Source organism: Megalops cyprinoides, chromosome 15, assembly GCF_013368585.1.
Source record: "Megalops cyprinoides isolate fMegCyp1 chromosome 15, fMegCyp1.pri, whole genome shotgun sequence".
Taxonomy (NCBI): Eukaryota; Metazoa; Chordata; class Actinopteri; order Elopiformes; family Megalopidae; genus Megalops; species Megalops cyprinoides.
In genome coordinates this window covers 29,563,057-29,590,660 of record NC_050597.1, presented here as the reverse complement: position 1 = coordinate 29,590,660, position 27,604 = coordinate 29,563,057, and the positions used below count along the sequence as shown (strand labels likewise).

Here is a 27,604-nt window from a genome sequence, read left to right as displayed (position 1 = left end):
TTATCCCCCATATAATATAGGCCTGTGGCTTGTAAACATGTTGCTGTCTTGCCTCCTCGAGTCTGTGGGTAGTTAATGAATGATATTTCCGCCATATCATAACTACTGTGCTTCATTTTATTGTTTGTTGCAATCCGATGTCTTTATGCTCAGAGCCCAAGCACTGACGCGCCTTATAATTTGTACCAAGCAATCTTTTAGGCATTTTCTTTGATTGTTTAGAGAAGGCACAGTAGGTCTTAACACCCATCAAAAGTTTGAAGACCAAATAAGGGTCTTCAAACTTTAAGGGGGGGGGGGGGCCTTGTCAATTTGTTGTACGATCTTCAAGGTGAGATTTTACTACATGTGGGCTGTGAATTGACAAATGTCATTTTACGTTCCGTTGTGGGTCTTGCAGTTTGTAGAGTAAGTTCACGCCATTAGATGTGAGAAGCAGGCCTGCATTTTTGGCATTGTTGGAAAATGTGATGTGATGACATTACACGTTCCTTAGGGGAGATCACCAGAGCATCACATCTTCTGGGGAGATGTGAACAGAATGAAAAAATGGATGAAGGAGGTTTTGTAGGCCACCTCTTTTTGGGAACAGGGTCTCGGCACTGTTTGAAGAGAGTTGGAGAGCAGTGAAAGGTTTTGCGTTCTGTCTCCCGTGACTGACCTAGATTTAGATTTGTGGGGCTGCTGGAATGGGGAGAGGGACATATTTGAAGCTTGTCTTCAATAGCATTCGCCGGATGTGAACTGAATGCCAAGGGGCTGTCTTAGCCGTAACACTGGAGGGAAGACTGTGCTACTTTGCTTGGCTTAATGAGCCCTCCTGCTTTGAGATAGTTTGGCTAAGCAGGATGGGGGGCGTGCCTTGACAGACCCCCCCCCCCAACATACACACACACACACAGACACCATCAATGAACTGTGCCCTTCTGAGCCAAGCCTCCCTCTCTCCCTCTCTCTCTCGTTCGCTCTCTCTGTGGACTTTAGCCTGGTGTGTTATGAAAGCGGATGTGTGATAGAATCTGGACAGGGACTCTGGGGAGAGGGAGAAGAAGACCCAACAGAAACAGTGACCGCCTTCGGGAAAGGGGGCAGGCAGGGCTTTCTTTGGCTGGAGGTCTGCGTCTAGCCATTCCACAACTTAAAAAGCAACTTCATCAAAAGAGAAGCTTCAGATAGGCGTCCAAGCACCGAACACAAGGAGAGTGAAATCGCCTCACAGAAAGCAGAGTTAAGATTTAACCTTAGGGACTGCAAATAGAAGTCTTTCATGAAGCAAAGAAAGAGACACCTGCTGTTTTCTCCTCATTAGAAAACTCTGCAGTCCTGCTGAATCACCACTCGCCTTTGGCCCAGAGAGGCTGTTTGTGGACTGCTGATAGACTAAGTGGGAACATCAACCTCTCTCTCGCTGATTGGACCCAAACTTTAAGCACCATGTCAACTGCCTTGGACCACTACTGCGGCTCAACATTCTGGGTAATCTTTCACTCGATTTCACTTGTTTGTGACTTACATGCTTCAAATTCCTTTTTTCCAGCTGTCTTCTGATTTGTGAATTTGCTACTTGCAAATTGCACTGTTAAATCAATTTTGTGATGGTTGTTTCAAATGTGTGTTGCCATCACTGATGGTTTCTTGGTGTCAGAATAAAGCTACTCAAGATGTAATACTGTGTTTTAATAAATAATTGCGTCTCCCTAAAAGACACCCACAACTTTCATCAATTGTTTACCTTGCAGTTTTCATTTGTGTTCAGTGGTAAGCTTTCAGGCTTTTAGAGTTTTAGTAAGTCCAATATTTGAAAATGAACCCCAGGGAAAAGTATTCCAAAGACATACAGAGTATAAGGTTCTCATTTGAAAAATCAAGACTGATTTATATACCACCCATCCATCCAATCACTTTTGCAGGGTTTTACTTTCTTACAGAACCAACTCGGATGCCCTCAAGAGCTTGCTTCTAAGATTGGCCTTCCAATTATTGGACATCCTTTACTACCAGTTTTTTATATCACAGAGTGCACTGGGCAATACACAACGTTGAATGATTTATTTGCATACAACCCTGGAATGTTTAGACAAAAAAAATTGACTTGGTGAAATAGAGATTAATCTTATCCCAGAAAAATCATTGAAATTGAGTCAAGCTAACTGTTGTATCTTGTGACCTGTATTTGATGTATGTAAAAGCCACCCCCCTCTGTGAAATTCCCCCTCTGTGCATTGGAATTGTTATAATTAGACATATTTGTTGCTGTGAGTACCATCAGTGCTTAGAAGAGAGGATTCGGTAAGATATAATCATTAAAGCATGACACATTTAATTGTCTACGTTTCCCAGAACACTCCAAAACCCTTCCTCAACTAAACAGTACAGAAGCATTATTCAACCCTCAGCAGTCAACAATATGCCAGAGATTTGTGTGGGATTTTTGTTTAATTGTGAAGAGGATTCTTCCTCCACTTAAGGTATACCTCTGTGTCTTACAGCTCTTGGTTGTTTCCTGAAGGATGTTATCTCTGAACGCTGAGTCATGTTTTTATTGTAAACAACAAGACTTTTTAGTTATTCTGAAGAATTCATGTTTCAAGTCCTTCAGCAAAAGAACAAAACTTATATTTCCACCCTCCTTGCCTGATGAGATTTTTGAGTGGTAATTTTTTGAGTGGTAATTTTGACAATGTAATAGGCATTTCTTTTTAGGTTTTTTTTTAAACAAAACTAGGAGCTGCCCAGTTGTTTTCACCAATACGCATTTTCAAATACATGAAGAGATGTCTCACCATTTTCTATCATTCTTCAAATTCTGTGTCTGTCCCATGACTTCCAAATTGTCTTTGATTGAAGTAAGGATTATTATATGCAGATCAGTTTATCAGATGAAGCTAATATTCACATTATTAATCCGTTTGTTTCAGGGACATGTGCTTAAATGATTCATTATTCTGAAATTAATTCACTCAGTCCTTTGTTAGACATATATTTTCTTTGTATGCACAAATTTTAAATTTCACAGAATGCAAGTTTTTTCCCTGAGTATCATGTCCGATCATATCATATCATCTGAAGCTTATATTGTCTAAGCATCTACTGTATTCGGAATCTAATCAGTGTATACTTCAAGAGTTGTTTTTTTCAGGGTTTGCGAGGTAGTGTGTCTTGTGTGTCAGGTGACCAAGTAAACCTTTTTGTATTTTGATAGAATATTTTTGGGGTTTTATGGATCATGGGCAATCCTCAAAGGTCAGATCCTGCCGGGCTTGATTTGGTTCTGTGTTCTAATCACCTGTATGTCACATTTTATTAAGAATCTTATTAGAGTTTGGAACAAAGCCCTTGGATTGGATGCTTAGAGGCTGCAGCTTCTTAGCCATTAAGCAGCAGGGACCATATTTCTGTAGTGCCTTCAGCTGTGTGCTTGTGTCTGTCCCAGAATGCCTCATTCCTGGAGCGGCCTGACCCGGATTTGCCAGTGTGTGTGGAGCAGACGGTGCTGGTGTGGGTACCGCTGTGCGTCCTGTGGCTGTGTTCCCCCTGGCACCTCACTGCCCTCTTCAAAAGAAGGCTCTCCAAGGCACACTTCTCCAGGCTCTACATATGCAAACAGGTTAATCCCAGCATGCTGCAGGGTACTCTGATACACTTTAGCAAATAGGAGGGTCCTTCATTAATGGATGTGGAAAGAGACCCATAAAAAGTACTGCTGTCAGTTTTTAATAACTTATCTAATCTAATATATCTTAATCTAATAAGGATTTCCATACTTGAGGATTTACAACATCTTTGAAAATTAACTCACCAATATTCTGAGGTTAGAAACCCCTTACCTCACTGGAGATCTGCAACGATTTGGCAGAAGTCCATTGGCAGTCGATTAAACACGTGGTGTATGACTGGCCTACAGACACTCACATTCTCTGTTGGCTTTCAGGTCCTGGTTAGTCTTCTGTTTCTGACTGCCGTCGCTGGTCTTGGTGTCACCTTAGGAGAGGATTATGGGCCGTCGAATAACAGAAATACAGATGGGACAAATCCAGCGGTTTTTTATGCCAACCCTTTGTTGTTTGCTGTCTCCTGGGTAAGCCTGAGCAGGGGATAATGCACTAATACCAGTTCATATGCTCACCCCATTACTTACATGTTTTTGTGTGTGCGTGTAGGTGGCCCATTCCAGAATTGCAGGTACATTTCAAGCATAGAAAGAAAACAAAAAATTGTCAACTCTGCTATTGTTAAACTGTCCAGTGTTTCTAGATCCTACTCCTGGAGCCACCCTGTCCTGCATAACTTCTATCTATCTTTGCTCCAAACACACCTGATTGAAATGACTAACATGCTCTGGATTAAATCAGGTGTGCTCAACTAATCAAAAGTGCCACTGATGAGTTCAGTCAGGTAGGTAGAGCAGGGAAAGATGGAAAACGTGCAGAGCAGGGGGGCCCCAGGAGCAGGATTGAGAATCAGTGGTTTAAACCATTAAGACAGCTGACGGTAACAGAGTTGACATTTTCCACCATTTTGTGCTTTAACTCCATGTGCTAACCTCAAACCACATACCACATGGCATGTCTAAAAACAGTTTCATGGATTTTCAACATATTATCGTTTTTTAAAAATTGAATGAGAGATTCATGCCAATATCACAATAACAGATGTGACAATTTTGTACAAAATAATGAGCGAAGAAGCATGGCATACCTCACTGCCTTCCAGATGTTTCCCACCAGAGGAAGAGACATCACTGGGTGCAGGTCACATGCTTTTTATTAGAACTCTTTGCAGATTTGTATGCGGATTTATAACAGAGATAACAGAGTTGACCAGAACATTGGGACAGACACAAAATGTATTTTTTTATTACTGAAATGACATATTATACAGAAAATAGATATTCTATGCAATTGATTTTATAACTAACTTTTAATAGAGTAAGCACAAAAAGCTGAAAATTAGACTTAATTATTTCATGTTAATTAAAGTTGAATGTATGAATCAGGAGCCAAAGACAGTCAATAATGTGTGGGGTGGGAGTCATTTATTTAATATTTTATGTATTAATTGTGCCTACAATATACATCAAGCATTATTATTAGTGAAAGCATAATATAATTAGTATTATTATTCAAAACTGATTCAATAAAAATATAGAAAATAACAAAAAGTTTATCTGGGAGACGCAAAATGTACCCCCAGTTCTAGAACTAATCAGATGTTGTTGAAGATTTTCGATCACATGTATATTACCAATTAGGCACAGGTGTCATTGATCTTTAAGATCAGCTTAATATGTATCAGTCTCGCTGTCTTTATGCTGTGTACATTGTGTATATGTTACATTTTATACAGCATATTAATATTTCACAGCTGAACTAGGTGTGTATTTGAATGTATTTTGAAAAAGCTTTTGTATTTACCTCATTTACTCTCTGTGTGTGTGTGTGTGTGTGTGTGTGTGTGTGTGTGTGTGTGTGTGTGTGTGTGCCAATATTTAAGGAGCACACAGGAGCACACAGATCAGGCCAGTCATGTGACTTAATTATTGCCACATCCCAAGTCTCCACATGACTACACCCCTGGTCTGACTATCCCCAGATCCTGGTGATGTTGTGTCAGGAGGGCGTGCGGAGGAAAGGGGGCGCTGTGGACTCCGGCTCCCTGTTTCTCTTCTGGCTGCTGCTGGTGGTCTGTGAGACCTTCACCTTCCAGACGCTCCTGCGGGAGGCCCTGGGAAAGGTGACCGGGGGTAGAGAATGATGCTGGGGGCATCTGTCTGGGGATGTACACACTTCTAACAGTTACACGTTGCACGTACAGACTCATAGACTGCACTCATAATGTACACACTGGCATCTGTTGGAGGGCAGCAGTATGGTGCAGTGGTAAGGGGCAGAGCTAGTAACCTAAAGGTTTCGAGTTTCATTCACAGGTGAGATACTGCTATGGTACCCATAGGCAAAGTACCCTAACCCTAACAAAATGCTTCAGTAGATCCAGCTGTATAAATGGATAACATGTAAAATTTGTAAACCAAGCAGGTCTCTCTTGACCATCTGCTAAGCAAATGTAATGTAATACATTTCAGAATGTCAAATGTAATAGGCTCCCTCATTATACCTTCTCAAAGGCTGGACACCCGTAACCAAAAAGTTGAAATTTCAAATCCAGGGTTGGGTATTGTTATTGTGCTATTTTACAAGGTTCTCGATCTGTATTGCATCAATAAATCTATCCAGTTATCATGTAAAATGTAAGTTAAATACAGTAGATTGCCCTGTTCAAGGCATCTGCCAGAAGATTAGTAATTCTCTCTCTGCATCTTTTTTTCCTCAGGGTGAAATAGAAGACCTTCCACGCTTCTGTCTGTTCTACATATCCTATGGCCTGCAGGTGCTTGCCCTCATCCTGTCCGCTCTTGCTGACATCCCCCCAGAAGCTGCGGAGTCAGTGAAAAAGGTATCTACCCCTTAGGCATCAGTAAAGCAAATGAATCTCGCTGTCATATCAGTCCACACCAGCATTGACCACAGGGTGCAAAACTCTGGATCTTAAATGATACACTAACTCCCTTATAATACAACAGATGAGATTCTTGAGCTGAGCCAATAAAATGCATTCATGGCCTCTGGATTGATGATATAGTTTTGTTTGTTTTATTTGATTTAGAATCCTGAAGCTGGAGCACCTTTTCTTAGTAGAATCACTTTCAACTGGTTGAACAGGTAGGACTTACCAGTGTCTGTGCATTCATATGGCCTGCTGGAAGAGTGAAACACAAGTAGAACTGAATTTAAAAAGGTGGAGGAAGCTCCCAGCCTTTCATTTAGATAAAAAGCCAATAAATTCATAAAAGAAATGAGTCCCTGCTTTCTACACACTTCAAACACAGTAGTACCTCAGGGAATGTGTTGTCCTCTGTTATTTCTTTCTAGAACAACATTATGTAATAAAAAATACACTAGATAAGGGACTTTTTGGCTGAGGATGATATAATTTGGGGCCTTATTTGTGTTTTTCTGTGTTAAAACAGTCTCTGGTGCCAGCATTCAAATATCATTCATTTTTAATATGTCGGGCAAAATTAGCTATCTTTCATATCTCTCTGCCTGTGTAGTATGGTTGTAAATGGCTACAAGAGGCCCCTGGTGCAGGAGGACTTGTGGGATCTGAATGAGGAGGACAGCACCCACAGCATCTGCCAGGCCTTTGAGGGGGTGATGAAGTGGGAGCTGAGGAAAGCGCGGTCCAGGCTGCAAACCCACCGGGGGAAGGCCAGTCAGAGGGCAGAGGTCCAGCAGAATGGGCTGGCCAAGGGGGTCAGCCAGGATGTGCTGGTCATGGTATGAACCTGATATGCTCCATATTACGACGGCACCAGCCCAACATTATCATCACACCACAGCCATGTGACTGCGTGAAGGTTGAGACGTTGAGGTTGAGGTTGTCTGGTTCATGTAAGCTACATTTGAATAAAGTGGACCAGATTATACTGTAGGTTTTATACACAATCAGAACCTGGCAGGATATTTTGAGGATGACCACAAAGCAATTTAACTTAACTTTACGGTCTACTAAATTTGACCTACTTTAAGTAATAAGTTTCATGTAAACACATAAATAACATACGATAATACCAGACCTGATCTGAGCCAGAGTAGATAGCAAACCCTTCAGACAAGTGGAATTTCATCGTGATGACCGTGAGGGAGCAGTGAGGTCAGTATCAGAAAACAGAATGTTGGTTCATTGTTAGCTGAGATTGCATGGTCACAGCTGGATTTCCACTGGTGATGTAATGGCAGGGTGATCACTGACCCAATGGTAGAGATTTAGGTACTCTGTTTAGCTCAACTCTATTTTATGTCCAGCAGTGAGTTTAAGTGATTACCGGTATGTGATTTATTATGATTCTGCTTGTCTATTACATAGATTACATAGATGCTGGGTTGAAATATAGACTGAAATTTATCTAATAAGTCTTGCCTTTGAGAAAATGCACAATAGCATGTTTGCTTGTCACGCGACACATATGTAATTAGCACACACACACACACACACAGACTTTATTCAGATTCACAGATGCACGGTCTTTACATTGGGGAAGAGGGAGACAGGCTGGTATAAAACAAAACAATGCACAAAAACAGCTCTAAAAATGTTTTGTGCTGACATCTGGCTAGAATTAAGTACAGAATTCATGTTTTCCTCAAATTATTTAAGGTGTCATTATGGTGAATTAATCCTATATTTATTGATGCAAGCCAGCTTGAACATTATTTGACCGTGTAACAGTTATGATCTCATGTATTTTACTCCTACACGACTCCTTCAAAGTAGGCTATTGGACCGTAGCTGCTATACCAAAGGTAGGCTATGCGGTGTGATGTAAAGTAGACTTGACTCCATTTTAATTCTGACAGCACAGGATAACACAGCAGCGCAACTCAAACACATGGCCTACCTGTCAACAGGTTGTTCCAGAGAGGGGTCAATCAGCTGTCAAGGAGTCATCAGTGTTAATGTAGCTAGCTTATTAATTCATATTGCTCAGTCTGTATGTAAAAATCATGAAATCAACATTTTATTAAATGGAGTTTATTCTAACAAGAAAGGATCATTGTTTGAGGTTGTGAAATGTGAAATTACATTGGACCCGCTAAAATCTTTGAACAAATTCCAAAACCCCTGTTTGAGCTAACAGTTACTGAAATATATCTGCAGAAAGTTTGCTTGACATTTTGCCTGTCACAGTTATACATAATATACACATGTATACAAATATATAAATATTGAATCTTTGTCCTGTACCCCATAGGAGGAAACTGGCGAGAAGAAAGGGAAGAGAAAGAAAACTAAGAAAAAGGATGGTGAAAAGGAACCTGATTACCCCCACTCCTGGCTTGTTTCCTCCATAGCGAAGACCTTCAAAGGGGTGCTGATAGAGTCTGCTGTATTCAAAGTGCTGCAAGATTTGCTGGCCTTCATCAGCCCCCAGCTACTCAAGTAAGTGTTTCATAGATGAGTCAGACACTCAGTGTCAGAGTCAATGAACTGCAGAGACAGAGAAATCAAGTCACAGAGACGCTGAGTCACTGAGCCATACAGACTCAGGCCTGGATTTGATCATATAGCAAAAAAGCAGGGGCTTTAGAGTGACACAGTCAGTTAAGATGCTTGTTTTGAGTGCAAGCTGAGCCCTATGACCTGGGTTTGAGCCCAGCTGTATCATCTGCCAACAACTACCAGGAGCCCACAGTGACATAACAAAAATGTGGTTACATTGAATTTGTCATCAGAATCACAAACCCTTTTAACATTAGACCTAGTTCCTGTATTACTCTGTTCAGTTTGATTTGAACCAGTTATAAAGTATAAACACGCATTAGGAATTTTCTGTGTTGAGTCCCAGGCATCAAAATGCTAAAATTCAGCTTTCAGGATGACTTGAAAAGAGAATAGTGGTATGTTATATGAATGCATTACATCCAAATGCACAAGAACTCATTTTGTAGACCACTCACATTATTCAATTATGGACCCTCTGCCAAACTGACACTTCAGTAACGGCATCAGCCCAGAAAGTGAGACGTGAGAAGGAACTAAGGAACTCTAGCATTTCTAGCAACCACGTGCTGAAAGTCAATTTGTCCACGACTTGCTCCTTTATTACAAAAACAAATTCTATCCCACCCCCAGAAACTGGAGCACAAATTACGTTTACATGTGCTCATTTAGCAGACGTTCTCAAAGACAGCAATTTACAAGAAGTAATGGGCTGCTGTGGCAATTTGGCATCCATAAATTCACAGAATTTGGCATCCATAAATTCACAGAATTATTCTGCAGTATGTGAGAGGGTACAAATTAGCAATGTGCTGGGATTCTTTCAGCTTCAGCCAGCAGCGTGAATAAAAGGGTGTCAGTGTGCTGTGCCAGCATTGGTTGTGTCTGTATTTTGCCAGCCCTATTGGAGTGAAAGTAGTGACAGCTGAATGCAGAGACATAGGCAAGCTGGTCAGGCCTGCCGTAACATTCACAACCCGGTCCCCCTGCAGTTTTGACACAGTCTTGCTGAGTCACCATGATGCTGCCCTTTTGAAACTGGCTCTGGAGTTTTATGTGTAATGTATAACCATTGCAGTGTCAGATCTGGACAAGAACATGTAAAAAGTGAACTTTTCTCCAGTCAGGAGGACATCAGGTTTTAACACCAAACAAAACAAGCAGAAAAGTTAGCCTTTTTTTTGAAGTAAAATTTTGAGGCATGCAATACAGCATTTCATCTGTTTCCAACTTTAGCTTGCCTATGGGTGTACATCTTGAATAAAAGCATGCCATGCCAAAATATTAACAAACATTTGTAAAATGTGTGAAACCAGGATAGAGCTTTGGTGGACCTACATTGATCAACCAGAACATCTAAATATACCGTTTGAGAGCTAGAGTGAAAGAGTTACTAACACCAATAATATTTCTTTATTTTAAACTTACTTTATTTTACTTTATTACTTTAATTTAAACCGCAGCACACTGGTCTTGAATACAAGGGATACAAGGGATGCAGTCACACTGGCTACATAATGAGGCCCCTTGGGGCTTCCAAGTGGCTCAGTCAGTAAAGTGCTCGTTTGGAGTGCAGGTTGAGCTCAAAAGCCTGGATCTGATCCTGTCTATATCTGCCAGCCATGTCTGGACTACGTTTGTTTTTGTGGCGAGACAAGCCTAATGTGCAATTCTAAGCAGGGGGTTGCAGAAAGCCAAAAAACGCTTTGTTTTCTTTTCATGTACAGTATGTCTTATGCATGTATGGCAATGACACCTTGCCCTGGAGTTTATTCTGTTGTATAATATGTACATCCCCGATGTCTTGAACTTAAATACAATACGTCTGTAAGCATTTACTGTGCTAGGAATCCATTTTGCTTTTCCTGATTGTACGATTTGGTTTGGTCCAGGGTGATGATCTCTTTCACTCAAGACCCTTCCATTTACGCGTGGAAGGGGTACACATGCGCAGTGCTGCTCCTGCTGGTGACCATCCTGCAGTCCATGTTCCTGCAGCAGTACTTCCAGCGCTGCTTTATCCTTGGCATGCAAGTGCGCACAGCCATCATGGCTGCCGTCTACAAGAAGGTACAGCCATCCCTCTCACCCCCCTGCTTCCTCCACCCAAGCTTAATCTCTGAAAACTTTCATAATAATTGCCTTTTTCTTGCCATGTGGGAAAGCTGTAGGGAGCTGTACATTTAACCAGAGGGTTGTACATTAAAATCTGGAGAGGGGCGTGTTTATACCTTTGACCTCAGCACTAAATATGAGTTGCTTCAGTCAGTATACTAATGTATGAATTAATTATTTGACTCTTTATAACCTATCCTTGATAAGAGTACTTGCCAAGTAAAGGTAGTGTGTTTGATACGTTATATTTATAATTTCCTTATAGGACCATGAGATCATATTTAAATAGAGAAATGTTACTAAGTGCTTGTACAGCAGGGAAAGTGTTTCGATGGAATACCTTACCAAACCAAACACTTTCTCTGGGTTATTGCTCATGGAACAATCCGAGGAACCCCATAATAAGGAAAAACATAACTTCACTTATGATCCACTGCTAGCTGGTGTGATGGTTTAATTCCATTAGGCACCAATCAAGTGATTGAATATTGATCATAACACAGAAAAGCCCGGAAAGTGTCTTAAAACACCCAGGGGAAAGTAATACAATATAGCTTCGAAGACCACAGTTTTTTTAAGGATCAACGTTGGAAATTGGATGAATGTACCAACCATGCTTGTGAAGGCCATTTAAGATGCTGGGTGTAATATATATAGTCCAGCATGGTTCAGTTTCTTTTTAAAAATGCACTAATCTTGTTTTACAAGAACATAAAGTAACCCAGCGTCCTGCAGTGTAATAAATTCAAAATGTATGTCTAACTTTGTAATTATGAAACATTTTTTTTCATTAAATTATCATTAATAGAGCAATAACCTTGTAATGACCTGTGGTAGAATGTGCCTAAAACTGCTGTTCGAAATCATTCCCCCCCCCCCCCCCCCCCCCACTCCCCATCCTGACCTGTAGGCTCTGGTGGTGTCCAATGATGCGCGGAAGGAGTCCACAGTGGGGGAGACGGTCAACCTCATGTCTGCCGACGCCCAGCGTTTCAATGACGTCACCAACTTCATCCACCTGCTGTGGTCGTGCCCGCTGCAGATCATCCTGTCCATCGTCTTCCTGTGGCTGGAGCTGGGGCCCTCTGTGCTTGCTGGCCTGGCTGTCATGGTGCTCATGGTGCCCCTCAATGGACTGCTGGCCACCAAGTCCAGGGGCTTCCAGGTCAGGTGCCCCACAATGCCAGTCTTGCATCTCGTTCATGTCTCACCTGTGTCTTACATGTGACCTGCTTGTTTTTCACTTTCTAATTTTTTCTCTTTCCAACTTCCTGTTTTCTGGTTGTTAACAAATAGTGTCACAATATTTGGAAAAAAAAAAGACAGGGAAAAAAAGGAAATACTATTTGCCGCATGAATGAGGATGGGCCATTGTAGATTGACGTTGGTTGGTGGCTGAGACTGTGATGAAAGGAGGCAACATTCTTTCGGTGTTACTACAGTCAATCAATACTTATAGTGTTTTGTGTCCTTTGTATATACTTATGTATATATTTTAGCTTTCTGCAGTTTCTACAGTTTTTGAATGTCAAAATGTCATACTGTTCTCTGTAGAGGAATGTTGATGACTGTCATGCTTTGACACTGCTCAAATCATGTTAGTTTACATTCTTGTTAGCTAACATTCTTAGTCAACTCAACAACATAGTTAACATTCTTGCTATAACTAAACCTACTGACAATTTAATTTCAGATGAAAAACATGAAGCACAAAGACAAGCGCATGAAAGTCATGAATGAAATATTGAACGGCATCAAGGTGATTCCTTTTTAAATACTGCTGATTCAGTTTTTTTAAAAAGTATTCATCCCTTCACCGAAGTCATTTATGAAAGCAGTGTATTAATTAAATAAAAATAAAATTGACTACAAAGTAACAGGTACTACAAGCACAAAAAGAGCTTTCGGGGATTTTTTTGTCTCTTTTCCAACAATTTCTATATTATTAGTGAAGCCATTTGCATCTCTGTATTGTCTGTGTAGTTGATTTTTGCTGTTGTGAAGTAGAAGTAGCTCACCACCAAATATAAGAATGGCAGGTTGCAGTTAGGGTTTTTATATCAGATATTACCTTTTATTGGCTCCTATTTGCAGGTGTGTGTTGCTTCAGGACTCTTTGTGTCCCCATTTTCCTCCCCCTCTTTCAGATTCTTAAACTGTATGCCTGGGAGCCCTCTTTCGAGGCCCAAGTCCAGGATATCAGAGAGGAGGAGCTGAGGGTGATGAGAAAGTTTGCTTATTTGTCCTCCGTCTCCACTTTCATATTCTCCTGTGCCCCAGCCCTGGTAAGTGTCCTGCTGCAGGCCATGATGGGCAGGAATGCTCTTTCTCTGGCTTAATGAATAGCTTTATTCTGGGTTTGTAACCCATGGGCTCCACTTTGATATCTGATGGGGTCTCCCTATGTGTCCTGCAGGTGTCTCTAGCCACCTTTGCTGTATTTGTGTCAGTCAGTCCTGATAATGTGCTGGATGCTGAGAAGGCCTTCACCTCCATCTCTCTCTTCAACATCCTGCGCTTTCCCCTGGCCATGCTCCCCATGCTGATCTCTGCCATGGTGCAGGTATGCATGCTAAAGCACACACACCTACATCCATGCAAGCACACTGACAATTGCTCATGCATTGATAGACAGGTGTACACAGCCACACGTATACTCATTCACATCAAGAGGCTGGCACACACACAAATTTGCAAACATACACAGCACACAGAAATGTAAACTACACATAGACACATGCAAAAAAATGAACACAGACAAAGACCCGTACAAATGCACGTCACATTTAAGTCCTTAGGCAGAAGCACACACATGAACATATTCAACACTCCTCTCAGAGGTGTTTTCTTGATTCCAGACCACAGTGTCTAAAAAGCGTCTGGAGAAGTTCCTGGGAGGAGATGATCTGGATGATCGAGCAGTTCAACACCACTCCAGCTTCAGTAGGTTTGCAGAGAACTAATCCGGCTGGCTCACACTGCTGAACTTAAACTGTAGTTTTACTCAGCCACTATGTCCAAAGTGCCCCTCAGTCCTCACAACTGTCAAAACTGGAGTTTGGTGAATTATGATATTACAACACAACCATAGATTTAAATAACATTATTATTTAAAACTTAAGATAATTGATTGTTAATAAATTATTACTTATTGTGTATACTTAAAGGGAAAAGAGGCAAGACTTTGATGTTCTCTGACCCAGTGAGCCAGGCAGCAGGCTGCAGGTGCTAACTATCAATAGCCCTTTAGGCACATATAAAGAAAAAAACATATTTTCGGAAAATTTTTAATGTTTCTGGTATATAGCCAATGTTGAAAAAATTCCAAGCTGTCCATGACCTAAATAATAGGTATGTACCCATAATGCACCATGCAACCTTTTGCTTTGCTTGTATCCCTCAAGCAACATTCCTAAAACAGAGGATTTTGGCATTTTTCAAATCATAGCTGAGAGCCTAGAAAATAATTTTTACATCATACAACTTTCCAATTTAGTTTTTTCTAAATTATGGCTTGTTGTTTCAATTATGTACTTAAGATAAGTCAAACACTTAGATGGACCTGGACTTGGATGAATTTTAATCTCTTGTTCTTGGATTCATCAGACACTGCTGTGAGTGTTTGTGATGCTACATTTGCATGGGAGAGAGATGCTGAACCCGTCCTGAAAAGGTGAGAGCATTCAGAGCAAACGTTTTTTTTTTTCTGACACTCGGGACAACATCTAGCACAGGATTCTCTCATGTACTCTCCACTGTGTGCCTGGGTTGGAATTTTCTACCATTGAAAACAGGTCTCAGATCACCTTTCCCACCCCATAACTTCCGTCCCCAATCATTTTGTTTAACATTTTGTTTCTGATCCAGAATTAGTTACTAAGGGCAGAACGTGTCTGCACTGTTTTTTCTTAATGTCGTTCCCCATCCCTTCATACTCCTGTGCGTCTTCTCTTGAGCTCCCCCTACTGGCTCCTGTTTACAGCCCACATCTCATTCAAAACTCCTCAGCTGGTTAATCAAACCTTCAGCCAAACTGCCTCACAGAATCTAATTTCCCTACCTCCTGGCCTATATCCTGCTCTCTCCTAGTGCTGTCTGTCCCTCCCAACGCTGGTGTGTTTGTACCTCCAGTCCTCAGTGATGGACCATACTCTGTACCTCGATCCTTCCAATATAGTTTTATCTGGAAACAGAACAAATGTACAGCGACTTTGGTTATAAATCTTAATTATTATCTCTGTAGCAGTGTCTGAAATTAGCTTTAGCTATACTGCTGTCTTGATGGCTACATGTTTTGCCTAATATTATATACAATGTTCCCACCATACTGATGTGTGCCTCACAGGAGCCAGTTAAATTGTAATGTGACTCACAGTAAATAATTTTGACCGGTAAATAAATCTGGCTGGCTCCTGAGTTATGTATCTACTGGCCACCCTGATTATTAGACCATAAGGTTAATTTCATACCCTGTTGTAGACTAGCCATTGGCTTGTGCTGTTATTCTGATCAGTATAATTGTACTTTTGGCTCAGTTGTATCAGCTCTTTCTTAGATTAACTGATTGTGAAGTGTTAATGGTAATGAATGACAGGATTTTTGTGTTCTATTTGTATACATGACACATTTACATTATGTCACTTTAATTGCTCTTATCCAGAGTGACATAGAAGATGTGAATACATCAACATTACATTTCCATTTTTGACCTCCAGCAGACAGACTTGCCCACATCAATGTACAAGATGTGAAATAAAGTGTTACACAAACATCCACACACAGAAAAAAATGCTGGTGCCAAACACAGGGCTGAGATCACAAGTGCACACACAGTGTAATGGCGTCTTCCAATTAAAAAGTTAATTATTGAACAAACCAAAACAGCAAGAAGAAGAGGGAGAATAATTCAACTACCACTACAACTGCTACTGTTAATAATAACAATATCCATTAGATGGTGATGTTTCTCCTGGGGTTTTATTAGCCCATTCTGTTTTTTTTTTTTTTTTTAAATAACATTACACAGTCTCAACTATGCTTTTTTGTCCCTGTGATCATTTAATATTTTCTCCTACTGTGGCCTCTTTGTTACTGTACTTAAATTAGAAGATGGAAAAATCTGACTAGAAGTCTTATTAAGCAGTGTGTTTCATCTCAAATAGCATTTTATCATCCCTATACAGTAAGTTTATTTACCCCCCAACCCCTCCTGTCAAGTCCAACCTGACAGGCTGTGTACATTACAGAGATTTAATATCCCCTTCATTGGCACAGCCCAGTAAACAGTAATGAATTGCCCTTCATCGACTCAGCAGGTCACCCTTAGCAAATGTCTGCTGCTTATTCATACTCCCACAGCTGGTTTGAATGAAAGCAGGTGTTTGATTGCTGTTGTGTGTCTGTGTGGTACCTTTTTTGTGAGTTACAATAGCCTGCTGCTTTCACTCACTGGAATGGGAACTGCTTTCCTTTTTTCCTGTGAAGTAACACTGTTAATGGCTATGCATGAATATGAATTTTATTCGCTACATATAAGAGCTTGATTAAACCCAACTGAAAGGCAACTGGTGTAATTCTGCTGCAATTAGCAAAAACACTGTCTGGACCATTGTGGCTTCTAATAATCATTGCTTTTACATTGCATTAGGTTGCTGAAATAAAATCAATTTGGAGAATAGGTGGAAGGATAAGTTGAAGGCAAGCAGCTGTGTGTGTGCATGTGTATACGTGTGTTTCTGCGCATGTTTGTGTGTAGCTGCCAGTATGTATGTGTGTTTATAAGTGCAACAAATCTGTTTGTGCCTGTGTTGCGCAGCATGTCCTTGGACATAAAGCCAGGCCGGCTTGTGGCAGTGGTGGGAGCAGTGGGATCAGGGAAGTCCTCCTTGGTTTCGGCCATGCTGGGAGAGTTGCACAGCCTGAAGGGTTTCGTCAACATCAAGGTAATAAGAAATAATACAGAACAAACAATACGGCTGCAACACATCTATGTATATAATATGTGTAGTGCATCACCCCCCAGTGATTATTTTTATTTATTTACATATTATATATTATATATTATATTATATATATATTATATATATATTATTTATATATTATTTCTCTTTTTGCTGTGTTGCAATATCAAATTTAGTTATATTAGAATGGGATTTTTTTCTGCTCCTTTTGAAGTGACTCTCTACAGAAATAAAATGAAACAGAATATTTAGATATCTTCAGAATTATTTAAAAAATAATCTGAAAACTGCTGAATTGATAAGTATTCACCTCCCAGAGTCACTACTTAGTGCATTTTCATTTTACAGCTTTGAGTTGTCTCAGATTTGTCTCTGTGAGCTTTGCACATTTTGATTTTGGAATTTTCTTCTATTCCTCAATGCAAATTTTCTCCAACTATGCCAAATTAGATGGAGAATGTTGGTGGACAGCAATTTTCAGGTCATACCACAGATTTTCAATTGGATTTAAGTCTGGGTTTTGACTCAGCCATTCCAGTACACATTCAAGCCATTCCTTTGTAGTTTTTTTCCCCTACGCTTAGGGTGATTGCCCTGTTAGAACATAAATCGTCACACTAAACTCAGATCTCTGGCTGACTGGAACAGGTTCTCCTCAAGAATTTGCTGCTGAAAAGCAACCCCAGAGCATGATGCTATCACCACCATACTTCATGGTAGGGATGGTGTTACCTAGGTGCCAAACATAGTGCTTTGCCTTTAAACCAAAGAGCTCAACTTTAGTCTCATCAGACCACAAAATCTTCCTCCAAAAGCTCTCGGGTTTTGTCATATGGCTTCTAGCGAACTCCAAGCATGCCTTTATGTTGGGCTTTCTCAGAAGTGGCTTTCTAACCCATGGCCACTAACCCGTAGAGACCGAATGTGTGAAGAGCTGATGATATTATTGTCTCTACAGGTTCTCCCATTTCAGCCAGTGAGCTCTGTAAATCCTTCAGTGTTGTAGCTGGTGTCTTGGACACCTCTCTGATAATTGCCCTTCTCTGCCTGGGCACTCAATTTGGAAGGATGTTCTGATCTTAGTAGCACCTGGGTTGTGCCATATTTTTCCACTTTGTTATAATGGATTTCACAGTGCTCCTAGGAAGGTTAAAGGCTTTGTTGATCTTTTAATAACCCTCTCCAGCCTTTTTCCTCCTAACAACTTCATTGTGAAGTTTCACGGGTAGTTCCTTGGTCTTCATGACAGCAGGACTGATCTGACCTCCCAAATCAGAGGTATTTATTGTGCTAGCATACAATTCAACATAGGTGGATTTGAAATGAACACGTGTACCTTGTTTACCATATTTAGTGTGAGCTCTCAGGAAAATGGAATACTTCTCCTAATTTAGTTGGTTTAAAGACAGGGGGGTGAATATTTATCAATTAAGTAGTTTTCATATTTTTAAATAATTCTGAAGATATTTTATTTCTGTAGCAAGTCACTTCAAAAGAAGCAGAAAATCCCATTCCAATATACTTAAATCTGATGTTGCAACACAGCAAAAAAAGAAATAATCACTGGGGGGTGAATACTTTCTGAAGGCATCGTGGTTTAGTGATGACATTTATGTGGTCAAAAGTGATGGTTAAGTCACTGCTGTGGTAGTTCAGCTGGTTAATGGAATGCCTTAAATGCAGTGGTAGGAGACTGAGGCTTTACATGTTACCATGTGCCATCAATCAAAAGACTCCCCCCCCCCCCCCCCCCCCCCACAGGGCTCTGTGGCCTACGTTCCCCAGCAGGCCTGGATTCAGAATGCCACACTGAGAGACAACATCCTGTTTGGGTCCCCACTGGAGGACAGCAGGTACCACAGGGTGCTGGACGCCTGTGCTTTGAGGCCAGACCTGGAGCTGCTGCCAGGCGGGGATGAGACAGAAATCGGAGAGAAGGTGAGGCTAGCGGTGCTGGAGTAACACTGAGGCTGTCCTCTTAAAAGAAGCAGTTTACTTTACAGTTATTCCTCACTAATGTACATATCTCATTTTTTTTATTTCGGAAGGAAGACAATGAATATTTCAAAAAGATTCCCTTCTGAAAAATGTTTAAGTGGATGCACCAAGTATGCACTAGACAGATATCCCTAAATCACTGTAAAAGCTTGCTACACACAAAGAAAAAACTTTCTCTAGATGTCTTTTTGTCATAAAACAGGTTTGGGGCCATTTAAATGGGTGATTGATATATATATGAAGTAAATGTGTATGTAAAATATATGTATTGTATATAGAGAAAGTCACCCCAGGTAAGGAAGTACATTGAGCCTGTGGGTCACGTGACAGGAAGCTCCTGAGGCATAGAGCTTCCTTGTGAAGTATGAAGTGATGGTAACCCTCACTTATGCTGTGTTTTACAGGGAATAAACCTGAGTGGTGGGCAGAAACAGAGGGTCAGCCTGGCCAGAGCCACCTACAGCTCAGCTGACGTATACCTGCTGGACGACCCCCTGTCTGCTGTGGATTCTCATGTAGGGAAGCACCTGTTCGAGAATGTGGTGGGGCCCAAAGGCTTGCTGAAGGATAAGGTCAGTGTGACCATCCAACCTGGTCATTGCAGTAATCCATAAACCTTGGAAAAGGTTTCCTGAAAAGGCAAATATTCAGACAAATATCAAAGCAAACCAAGTAAGCACAAAGTAGTTTATACTTTAATTGAATGAGGGCCAAAATATTTGACAACAAACAGGAGAGAAAACATTTAGTTGGATATACAAAGCAGGCACCAAGACAGTGGCTGTTACTGGGCTGCTGTCTGCATGCATACCATGCCAAAACAAATGCTTTCCCTGTGTTTCATTTTCTTACAGAAACAGACTACTATATTACTCTTTGTGCTTCTAACATGTCATGCACAATGTAACGTAGCTTGCATAGGCTCAACACTGGCAGTGGGCCATGTCATTCTCAGACTCGTATCCTGGTGACACATGGGATCAGCTTCCTGCCGCACGTGGATGAGATTGTGGTCCTGGTGGATGGGCGGGTCTCAGAGGTGGGGTCCTATGAAAGCCTGAAGGCCAGTGGGGGCGCCTTCTCTGAGTTCCTGCGCACATATGCGTCAGAGGGGGGCAACAAACCACAGACCCTGCAAGGTGGGTGTGCAGAAAAGGTGCTCTACAGTACCAAGATTTATAGAAACATCATCAGGAATCCCCTCACCAAATGATTTAATAGCCTCCAGAACTTAGCTGGGTTATGTGAGAACACAGAGTCTATTGTCTCTTACCTCCACCACCCACAAAACACAGTTACAATGGCATGCAAATTAATGTCTTCACTGCATGGAATGAGTCTTTACTGGTACAGTAAATTTAGTATCGTAGTAAATCTTATATCATATTATATTGATTGATTTTCAAAACTCAATATGTGTACCCAGTTGGAGTGTTTCATATGACCAATGGCCTGAAAGAATTGTTCTGGCATACAGAAACCATGCTGTATACTATTATTTATCTTCAGAATGCAGAAAGAGAAATCACTTGGCATTTAAGAAAACCTTCAAAATTAGAAACAAATAAACAAATTGTGAACTTCACTTGAATGGCTGACATGATAATAGCCTCAGTTACCCAAAATATTACATTCATTTTAACATAATGTTTTCAGGTATTAATTGGTCCTCTCACATAGAACCCATTATTCTTGTAGTTCTATTGCATGTTCCTGCTTGAAGGGGTCATTTTTATAACTGGCATGATGATGTTTTCCACCTCCAAGACTGGGTCATCTCTGTTGATTTTGTAGTAGCTACTTTCCTTGGATACTTCAGTGAACCTTGGCTCTAGGTAGAATCAGCTCTTTAATCTCAGCTGTTTTGAACTGTGAGGAATGAGATGGCATCCCTCTTTGTGTGAGTTCAGACATGCCATCAGATACAGAAGAGGTGGACACAGTGCCTGAGGGTCAGGAGCCCCAGGCAGACTGCCCACCTGAGGATGTCGTCTCTGTGACACTGAAGAGAGAGAGCAGCCTGCGCCACAGCCAGCGCAATAGCAGGTACACACAGTGCAACGACACAAAGAGGAGAATAACAGCAGTTACACACAGTGCAGAGATACAGACAGAGTAACAGCAGGTATGCACAACGCAAAGACACAGAGAGGAGAATAACAGCAATTACACACAGTGCAGAGATACAGACGGAGTAACAGCAGGTATGCACACTGCAGAGATACAGTAGAAGAAGTAACAGCAGGTACACACACTGCATAAATACAGAAGGAACAGTAACAGCAGGTACACACACTGCAATGACACAGAGAGGAGAATAACAGCAGTTACACACACTGCATAAATACAGAAGGAGCAGTAATAGCAGGTACACACAATGCAGAGATACAGAAGGAACAGTAACAGCAGGCACACACAATGCAAAGACACAGAGAGGAGAATAACAGCAGTTACACATAGTGCAGAGATACAGATGGAGTAACAGCAGGTACACACACTACAACAACACGGAAAGGAGAATAACAGCAGTTACATGCAGTGCAGCGATACAGACAGAGTAACAGCAGGTACGCACACTGCAGAGATACAGTGAGAAGAGTAACAGTAGGTATATATATTTTACCAATATAATGGGAGAGGACAACAGCAATAACAGCAAGTAGCGCATTGTAAAGAGATAGAGAGAGGCAAAAGCAATAAAAACCTATCATGGTTGTGACTTACAGTAGCTCAACCAAAAACAAACAAACAAGATACAGTGGCTTAATCTGGTGCTGGTTGTAGTACAGGAATAATGTTTTATTTTTTCATTTATTTATTTAACATGTATCATATATTCTTTCATTTTATTAGTACTGAACTGTTTTTTGTCTGTTTATAAACCATCTTCTTCTCTTTTATTTTGCTAGTATAAGGTTAAGAAAACAGGGCTCTGTCAAAAAAATCAAAGACGTTCCGCCATCAAAGAAGGGCCAGCGGTTAATAGAGAAGGAAACTATGGAAACTGGACAGGTAGGTCCTCCCTCCTTTATCTTTGCTTTCTTCTTGGCTGAAGGAAAGAATGTAACTGCCACATAAATTTAAAGTTACCGACTGTTAACTTTCAGTTGCTCCACAGCGCTCTATCAAAGGCACAGCAACTCTCTTATTGCCTACAGTGTGTCGGACAATAGATGCTGAGAATGGAATAAGCATTACTCACAGATGTGTGAATTTTACAAAGCACATATTACTTTTTATGTCAGGGAAAAGTTTCATGAAATTCTTTTCCAATGAAAAAACGAAGCAGTGCAGAACAGAACAACAACAGTTTGCTGGGGACTTGAAGAAGCAAACATGATGGGAATAGTACATTGAGATCCAGTTCATTCCCCCTTTATTATATCTTTGTGAAAAAAAAGCAAAAAAGCAGTGTGTGCCTGTCTTACTGTATCAAGCTGTTGGGAACATATTAACATAAGGCGATCCAGAATTTTAGATTCTGGAAAAATACACTTTCTTAACTTGTCTTTTTTCCACCTTCTCTTACACTGCTCTGTGCCCACCCAGGTGAAGTTCTCTGTGTACCTGCAGTACCTAAGAGCCATGGGCTGGGGCTATTCCACCATGGTCTTTGTGGTCTACTTCATCCAGAACATCGCCTTCATTGGCCAGAACCTGTGGCTGAGTGACTGGACTAATGATGCGGTCGAGTACAATGGAACATACCCCGCCTCTGTGAGAGACATGAGGGTGGGCGTCTTCGGCGCCCTTGGGGTGGCACAAGGTACAGACACATAAATGTCACAATTATTTGCACAGACTAGATGGGGGGAGGTGAACTCCCAAGTAGTGTTCTCTTAGTTCTGCAGAGTCTTTGTATCCCCAAAAGTGAAAGACACTCAGGATTTAACAGGTTCAGAAAACAGAAGTCATTAGCAAAATACTCAGGGCACAGATTTTTTCAGATGTTTTCAGATTTTATTTTTCTTAAGAAATATTTGGGAATTTAGTAGTTTTTACTGTTTATCACTGTTTATTTTGAATTTAAAAATCAAGAGTTTATTTTTACAAGATGTTTCGTTTCCATAGAAGTGTGTAAAAGTCACAAGTATTGTCACATTTTGTCACTGTCGAACACCAATTTATGTAGAGTCAAATTGTTTTTTTTTTTTTACATGCTTGGTTTGCATGCTTGGTTTAAACCTCCCCTGTGATCTCTCTAGATAGATCGTATTGTGAGCTTTCTAAATATATTATAAATATATTTATACTTTCCCATTTTTCACCCATCTTTTAATGACTTCCACTTGTACTACCTCAGGCTTATCTTGCTATGAAAACTGAATGTGCAGTCCACCAGTACACCTGCATGCTAGTGTGACAACAGACCCACAGCGCACTACAGAGAAGTGGCACTGACTCCACTGACACAGTGACTTGCAGGTGCCCTGAGAGTAGCAGGCCGATCTACTCTTCCCTGTCCCCAGCAGAATGAATTTGTTACACAGCTGTGGGCTCCTGGTGGCTGTCGGGAGATGACATAATTTCAAAGCTGAAATGCTAAGGCTAAGGCTTAGTCTGCACTCAAGAGGAGTGCCTTGCTGGCAGCCACTTGAAAGCCACCAATTTACTGTTTTAAATGATTATGGGTATGTTTTGGGATAAACACCCTAAAAGTATTGATAACGACTAAAGAAATATTATTAAGTTGGATGGCCCTAAACGTAAAATACACATTTATACGATATGTTAATTACATGAGATGCATTGTCATTCACATTTTACTCTGAGGTCATACTGTAATTTCCACTACCTGAGTTCTACCAATTATTGTCGCTGGCCTGCTGCGCTGTAGTCTTCACCTTTACGATATATTAATCTATCATGAGTTGCTTTATAAAACTTTGCCATCCTTTTGATCTACATTTTAGCATATAATGAATTTACTTTTTATGTTAGGTTTTGCATAACATGGCCACCTGCAGTCACAATAGATGATTGTTTGGATGCCATATCTGCTAATCACTGCTAATCACTAAGAAATCATAAAGAGGGATTGAAGACATTAACTGTATATTTAAAATGGGGACAGGAGATGGTTATTTTATTTGGTTACTTGCACATCTCTTTACTGGATGGCTGTTGATAATGTAAGAAAACAAAAACAAAAAAAAAATTGGTGTACTTTATAAAAGCACTGTGTTGAATTGCTCTCTGTGAGATTTTATTTCAGCAAATGTATTTTTATTGATTATGATAAAATATTAGCTTCTTCATAAAGGTACATCTTTCTTAGATGTGTTTTTGAAGGCTGTGGTAGACCCTTAATTTGAAGGGGTTCAGGTGCTATAGGTGTAGTGAGCAAAATGTGCAGTGTGTATTGTCCTTCCTTGCCAGTCACATTTGATGGTTGGTGAACAGATGAAAATTGCAATGTTCCTTATCCTGTTATTGCATTAATAAGGTTCTTTATCCAGAGGCTAGAAAGGCGTTTAATCATGCAAAACTTGCAAAAGGAGTTGATGAGTACACTGCTGCAGCACAGCACCAGTGCACTCGGTCTGAGACCCGTACAGCAGCCAGAAATGCGTTTTGCATCAAGTCATTGTATTGATGGATGATTTGTGTTGCGTGACAAGGACAGGATAAATGACGCGAGAGAAATTTTGTTGCTGTAGGAGAACAGACAGAGATGGGAGACAGCTGTCCACATGAAAGCCTAAACTGTTTTGGGGAAAGCGAAAAAGCTTTCTTGTTCAATAATTGTTCTGTCCACCTACGTATTCACTGACCGCACCATTCTTTTTTTTTTTTGGCTGAAAATACAATTTCAGCCTCAAATGAGTGTTCTGTAGGGAGCCGTGACCTGGGGCCCTATTGCACAATCTCAGGCCTCGTAGAGTGTCCTTCATGGGAGAGAAGCACAGACAGCTGTGATTAAAAATGAACAGAGGAGCTTGGTCAGAGGATCGGTTGTTTAGAGAACAGGATATGGCTTGTAGCTGGTTTCTGTCCTCTTCCGGCTCAGGTTTTTGGATCAACGTCTGTTGCCTGTAACCAAACACAATAATGTGTTATTATTCCTTCATTACTGCAGTTATAATTATTACTGTTATCATGTAATTTAAAATTTTCCTTTTGTCTCTATTTCTTGCAATTTCCACTGTGGTGCCTGACGAGCTCTGGATAGGGGAGACAGAGAGCTTTTCTTCAGTTAATGATTATCCTGAACCTGTCATTGAGTAGCAAGCCAACTTATTAAGGCTCATCCATTAAGAGCTGATTCCTTTCTTGCATTATTCCATCTAATGTGGTATCTCTGCTTTTCTGCACTTCACATTTTGGTTCTAATGAAAAACAGGAAAAAGGTTTATAAGTATTTCTTTTCATGTTAATACAATGAACGGATGCAGCTTGATCTCTTTGCTGAAAAGCAAATAATGTTAATGTGATGCGTGCAATGGTGACGACATTAGATGCTTATGAACCTAAAAGAATGATCTGCTGATGGTGATCTGAACCAACACTAGCAAGCTGGCAAATTTTGAAAAACAGGACCATTATCTGCCTCCATTATTTGTAGCTCACTGGCCATAAGTGAATCTGTCATATATGTTTATAATGTATTTACTCAGAAGCTGGGTTTTAGTTGAGACAGAGAGGAATTCAATTCTCAGTTGTGGGATGAATGAGGCCATAAAATTTATCATATTATTTGGAAAATCAATCAGAATTCTGGAGCAAACGCCATTATTTTGATGTGGATGTATAAAGGCATTCCTTATGTACCAGAAAAAATGTACGATACAGCTCAAATGCCATTCACATTATAGATTTTGACAAGAGTTTCATTTTAATCATATTACACTTGTGTGTTTTTACATCTACCTTTACATTTTGTCACTTAGCAGATGCTCTTAGCCAAAACGATAAGTATATAGCTTATAATATTACATTTACATTGTTCATATGCAGTAGATGCTCTTTTCCAGAGTGATACCAGGAGTCAAGCACACAAGGCAGAGACCACAGAGATGCACCTGGTCTAGCTTCTAGAAGTTGCGCTGTTGAAGGAATTGTTACTGTTTGGAAAGCCTGATTTGATGTTGTCTCTCAGGGGCGCTGGTGTTCCTCGGTACCTTGTTGATGGCCGACGGGGCCATCTCTGCCTCTCGGATCCTGCACAGCCGACTGCTCTCCAACGTGTTGCGTGCGCCCATGGTCTTCTTTGACACCACACCCTCAGGCAGGGTGGTCAACCGGTTTGCGAAGGTAGGATGCCGGCCCCATCTGTGCTGAGGAGTAAAATTAAAAAGTTGGATTTGCCGGTTCATGTTCAGGCTTGTGTTTGGGGTCCCCACGGCTCAGCTCAGTGTAGACCGTGTTTGTGACATAATTGGAGCATGACACTGTAATGCCGATTTGATATCCACAGGACATATTCACAGTGGATGAGGCGATCCCCATGTCCTTCCGCTCCTGGTTGCTGTGTTTGCTGGGGGTCCTTGGGACTTTGTTCGTCATCTGTTTGGCAACACCACTGTTCACTGTGGTCGTCATCCCCCTGGCAGTGGTGTACTACTTTGTGCAGGTGAGAGGGGCGGTCTGTGTGGATACTTCCTCTCAGACCAGCTTTACATACAAAGAATGACCTTTCAGCTCTTTTTATGTGTGTTCAAAAGTGTACATATCTATAGCCTGGTTCCCTGGTTCCCAGACAACAATGACGTTGTCAACCATCCGAGTATTTAGTGAATGGGAGTTCTGCACAAAATAAATATGACGATCCTAATCATTACATTTAAATTTACATTTTATCACTTATCAGACTCTTTGTTATGTGTTATGTACAAGATGAGTAGTTACATTTACATTATTGACATAAAGTAGACATTCTTATCCATTGCCGCATACAAAATGTGTACATCTAACAATACATTAACATTGTTGACATCAAGTAGATGCTCTTATCCAGAACGATGCCAGAAGTCAACCACAAAGGGCATCCAGCAAAATGAACAAGAGTCAGTGTCAAACACACAAGGTTGAGACCACAAATGAGAGCATAATATACCCAGCAGAACTCTTCCATTTCAACACAATACCAACACATTCTCAGGGCCTCTCTGGGTTAGTAGTACACAGTTATTTATGTTAATTATTATAAATCATTAAACGTTCATTTGACTAAGTGTTCCATTGACCTCTATAGTATAGTATTAGCTATAGTAATGGCAGTGTACAGGCAAGTAGCTTGATAGAGTGCCAAGAATTTCACTAGAGGGAGCACAAGGAGTACCCATTAAAAATCAACAACAGAAATCTGCCATACTTGTATCCTTACCTGCTGATGCAGTGCCTGGAAATCAAACCAGCTACATTTGGGTTACAAGCCCAGCTGCTTAAACACTACACTACAATGACCCATATCCGTATGTGTGTGGATCCAAATGTAAAGCGTGTGAATTGCTTCTCTAGATAAGGTTTAG

General features: G+C 40.7%; 1 protein-coding gene across 1 annotated transcript in view; it reads left to right on the top strand.

The window, feature by feature from the left end:
• Positions 1-993: 993 nt before the first annotated feature.
• The window catches only part of LOC118789848 (canalicular multispecific organic anion transporter 1-like), a 47,364-nt gene continuing 20,753 nt past the window's right edge, over positions 994-27,604 (top strand). The window contains exons 1-24 of the mRNA XM_036546536.1: positions 994-1,476; positions 3,434-3,607; positions 3,932-4,078; positions 5,593-5,733; positions 6,331-6,453; positions 6,664-6,719; positions 7,112-7,337; positions 8,813-9,000; positions 10,953-11,130; positions 12,086-12,340; positions 12,869-12,934; positions 13,323-13,460; positions 13,592-13,738; positions 14,034-14,118; positions 14,782-14,848; positions 16,991-17,117; positions 18,897-19,073; positions 19,538-19,705; positions 20,089-20,272; positions 21,044-21,179; positions 22,043-22,145; positions 22,683-22,899; positions 26,233-26,387; positions 26,551-26,706. Coding sequence (XP_036402429.1) covers positions 1,435-1,476; positions 3,434-3,607; positions 3,932-4,078; positions 5,593-5,733; positions 6,331-6,453; positions 6,664-6,719; positions 7,112-7,337; positions 8,813-9,000; positions 10,953-11,130; positions 12,086-12,340; positions 12,869-12,934; positions 13,323-13,460; positions 13,592-13,738; positions 14,034-14,118; positions 14,782-14,848; positions 16,991-17,117; positions 18,897-19,073; positions 19,538-19,705; positions 20,089-20,272; positions 21,044-21,179; positions 22,043-22,145; positions 22,683-22,899; positions 26,233-26,387; positions 26,551-26,706 — 3,456 coding nt within the window. The 5' untranslated portion in view covers positions 994-1,434. The remainder of the gene's footprint in view (positions 1,477-3,433; positions 3,608-3,931; positions 4,079-5,592; positions 5,734-6,330; positions 6,454-6,663; positions 6,720-7,111; positions 7,338-8,812; positions 9,001-10,952; positions 11,131-12,085; positions 12,341-12,868; positions 12,935-13,322; positions 13,461-13,591; positions 13,739-14,033; positions 14,119-14,781; positions 14,849-16,990; positions 17,118-18,896; positions 19,074-19,537; positions 19,706-20,088; positions 20,273-21,043; positions 21,180-22,042; positions 22,146-22,682; positions 22,900-26,232; positions 26,388-26,550; positions 26,707-27,604) is intronic.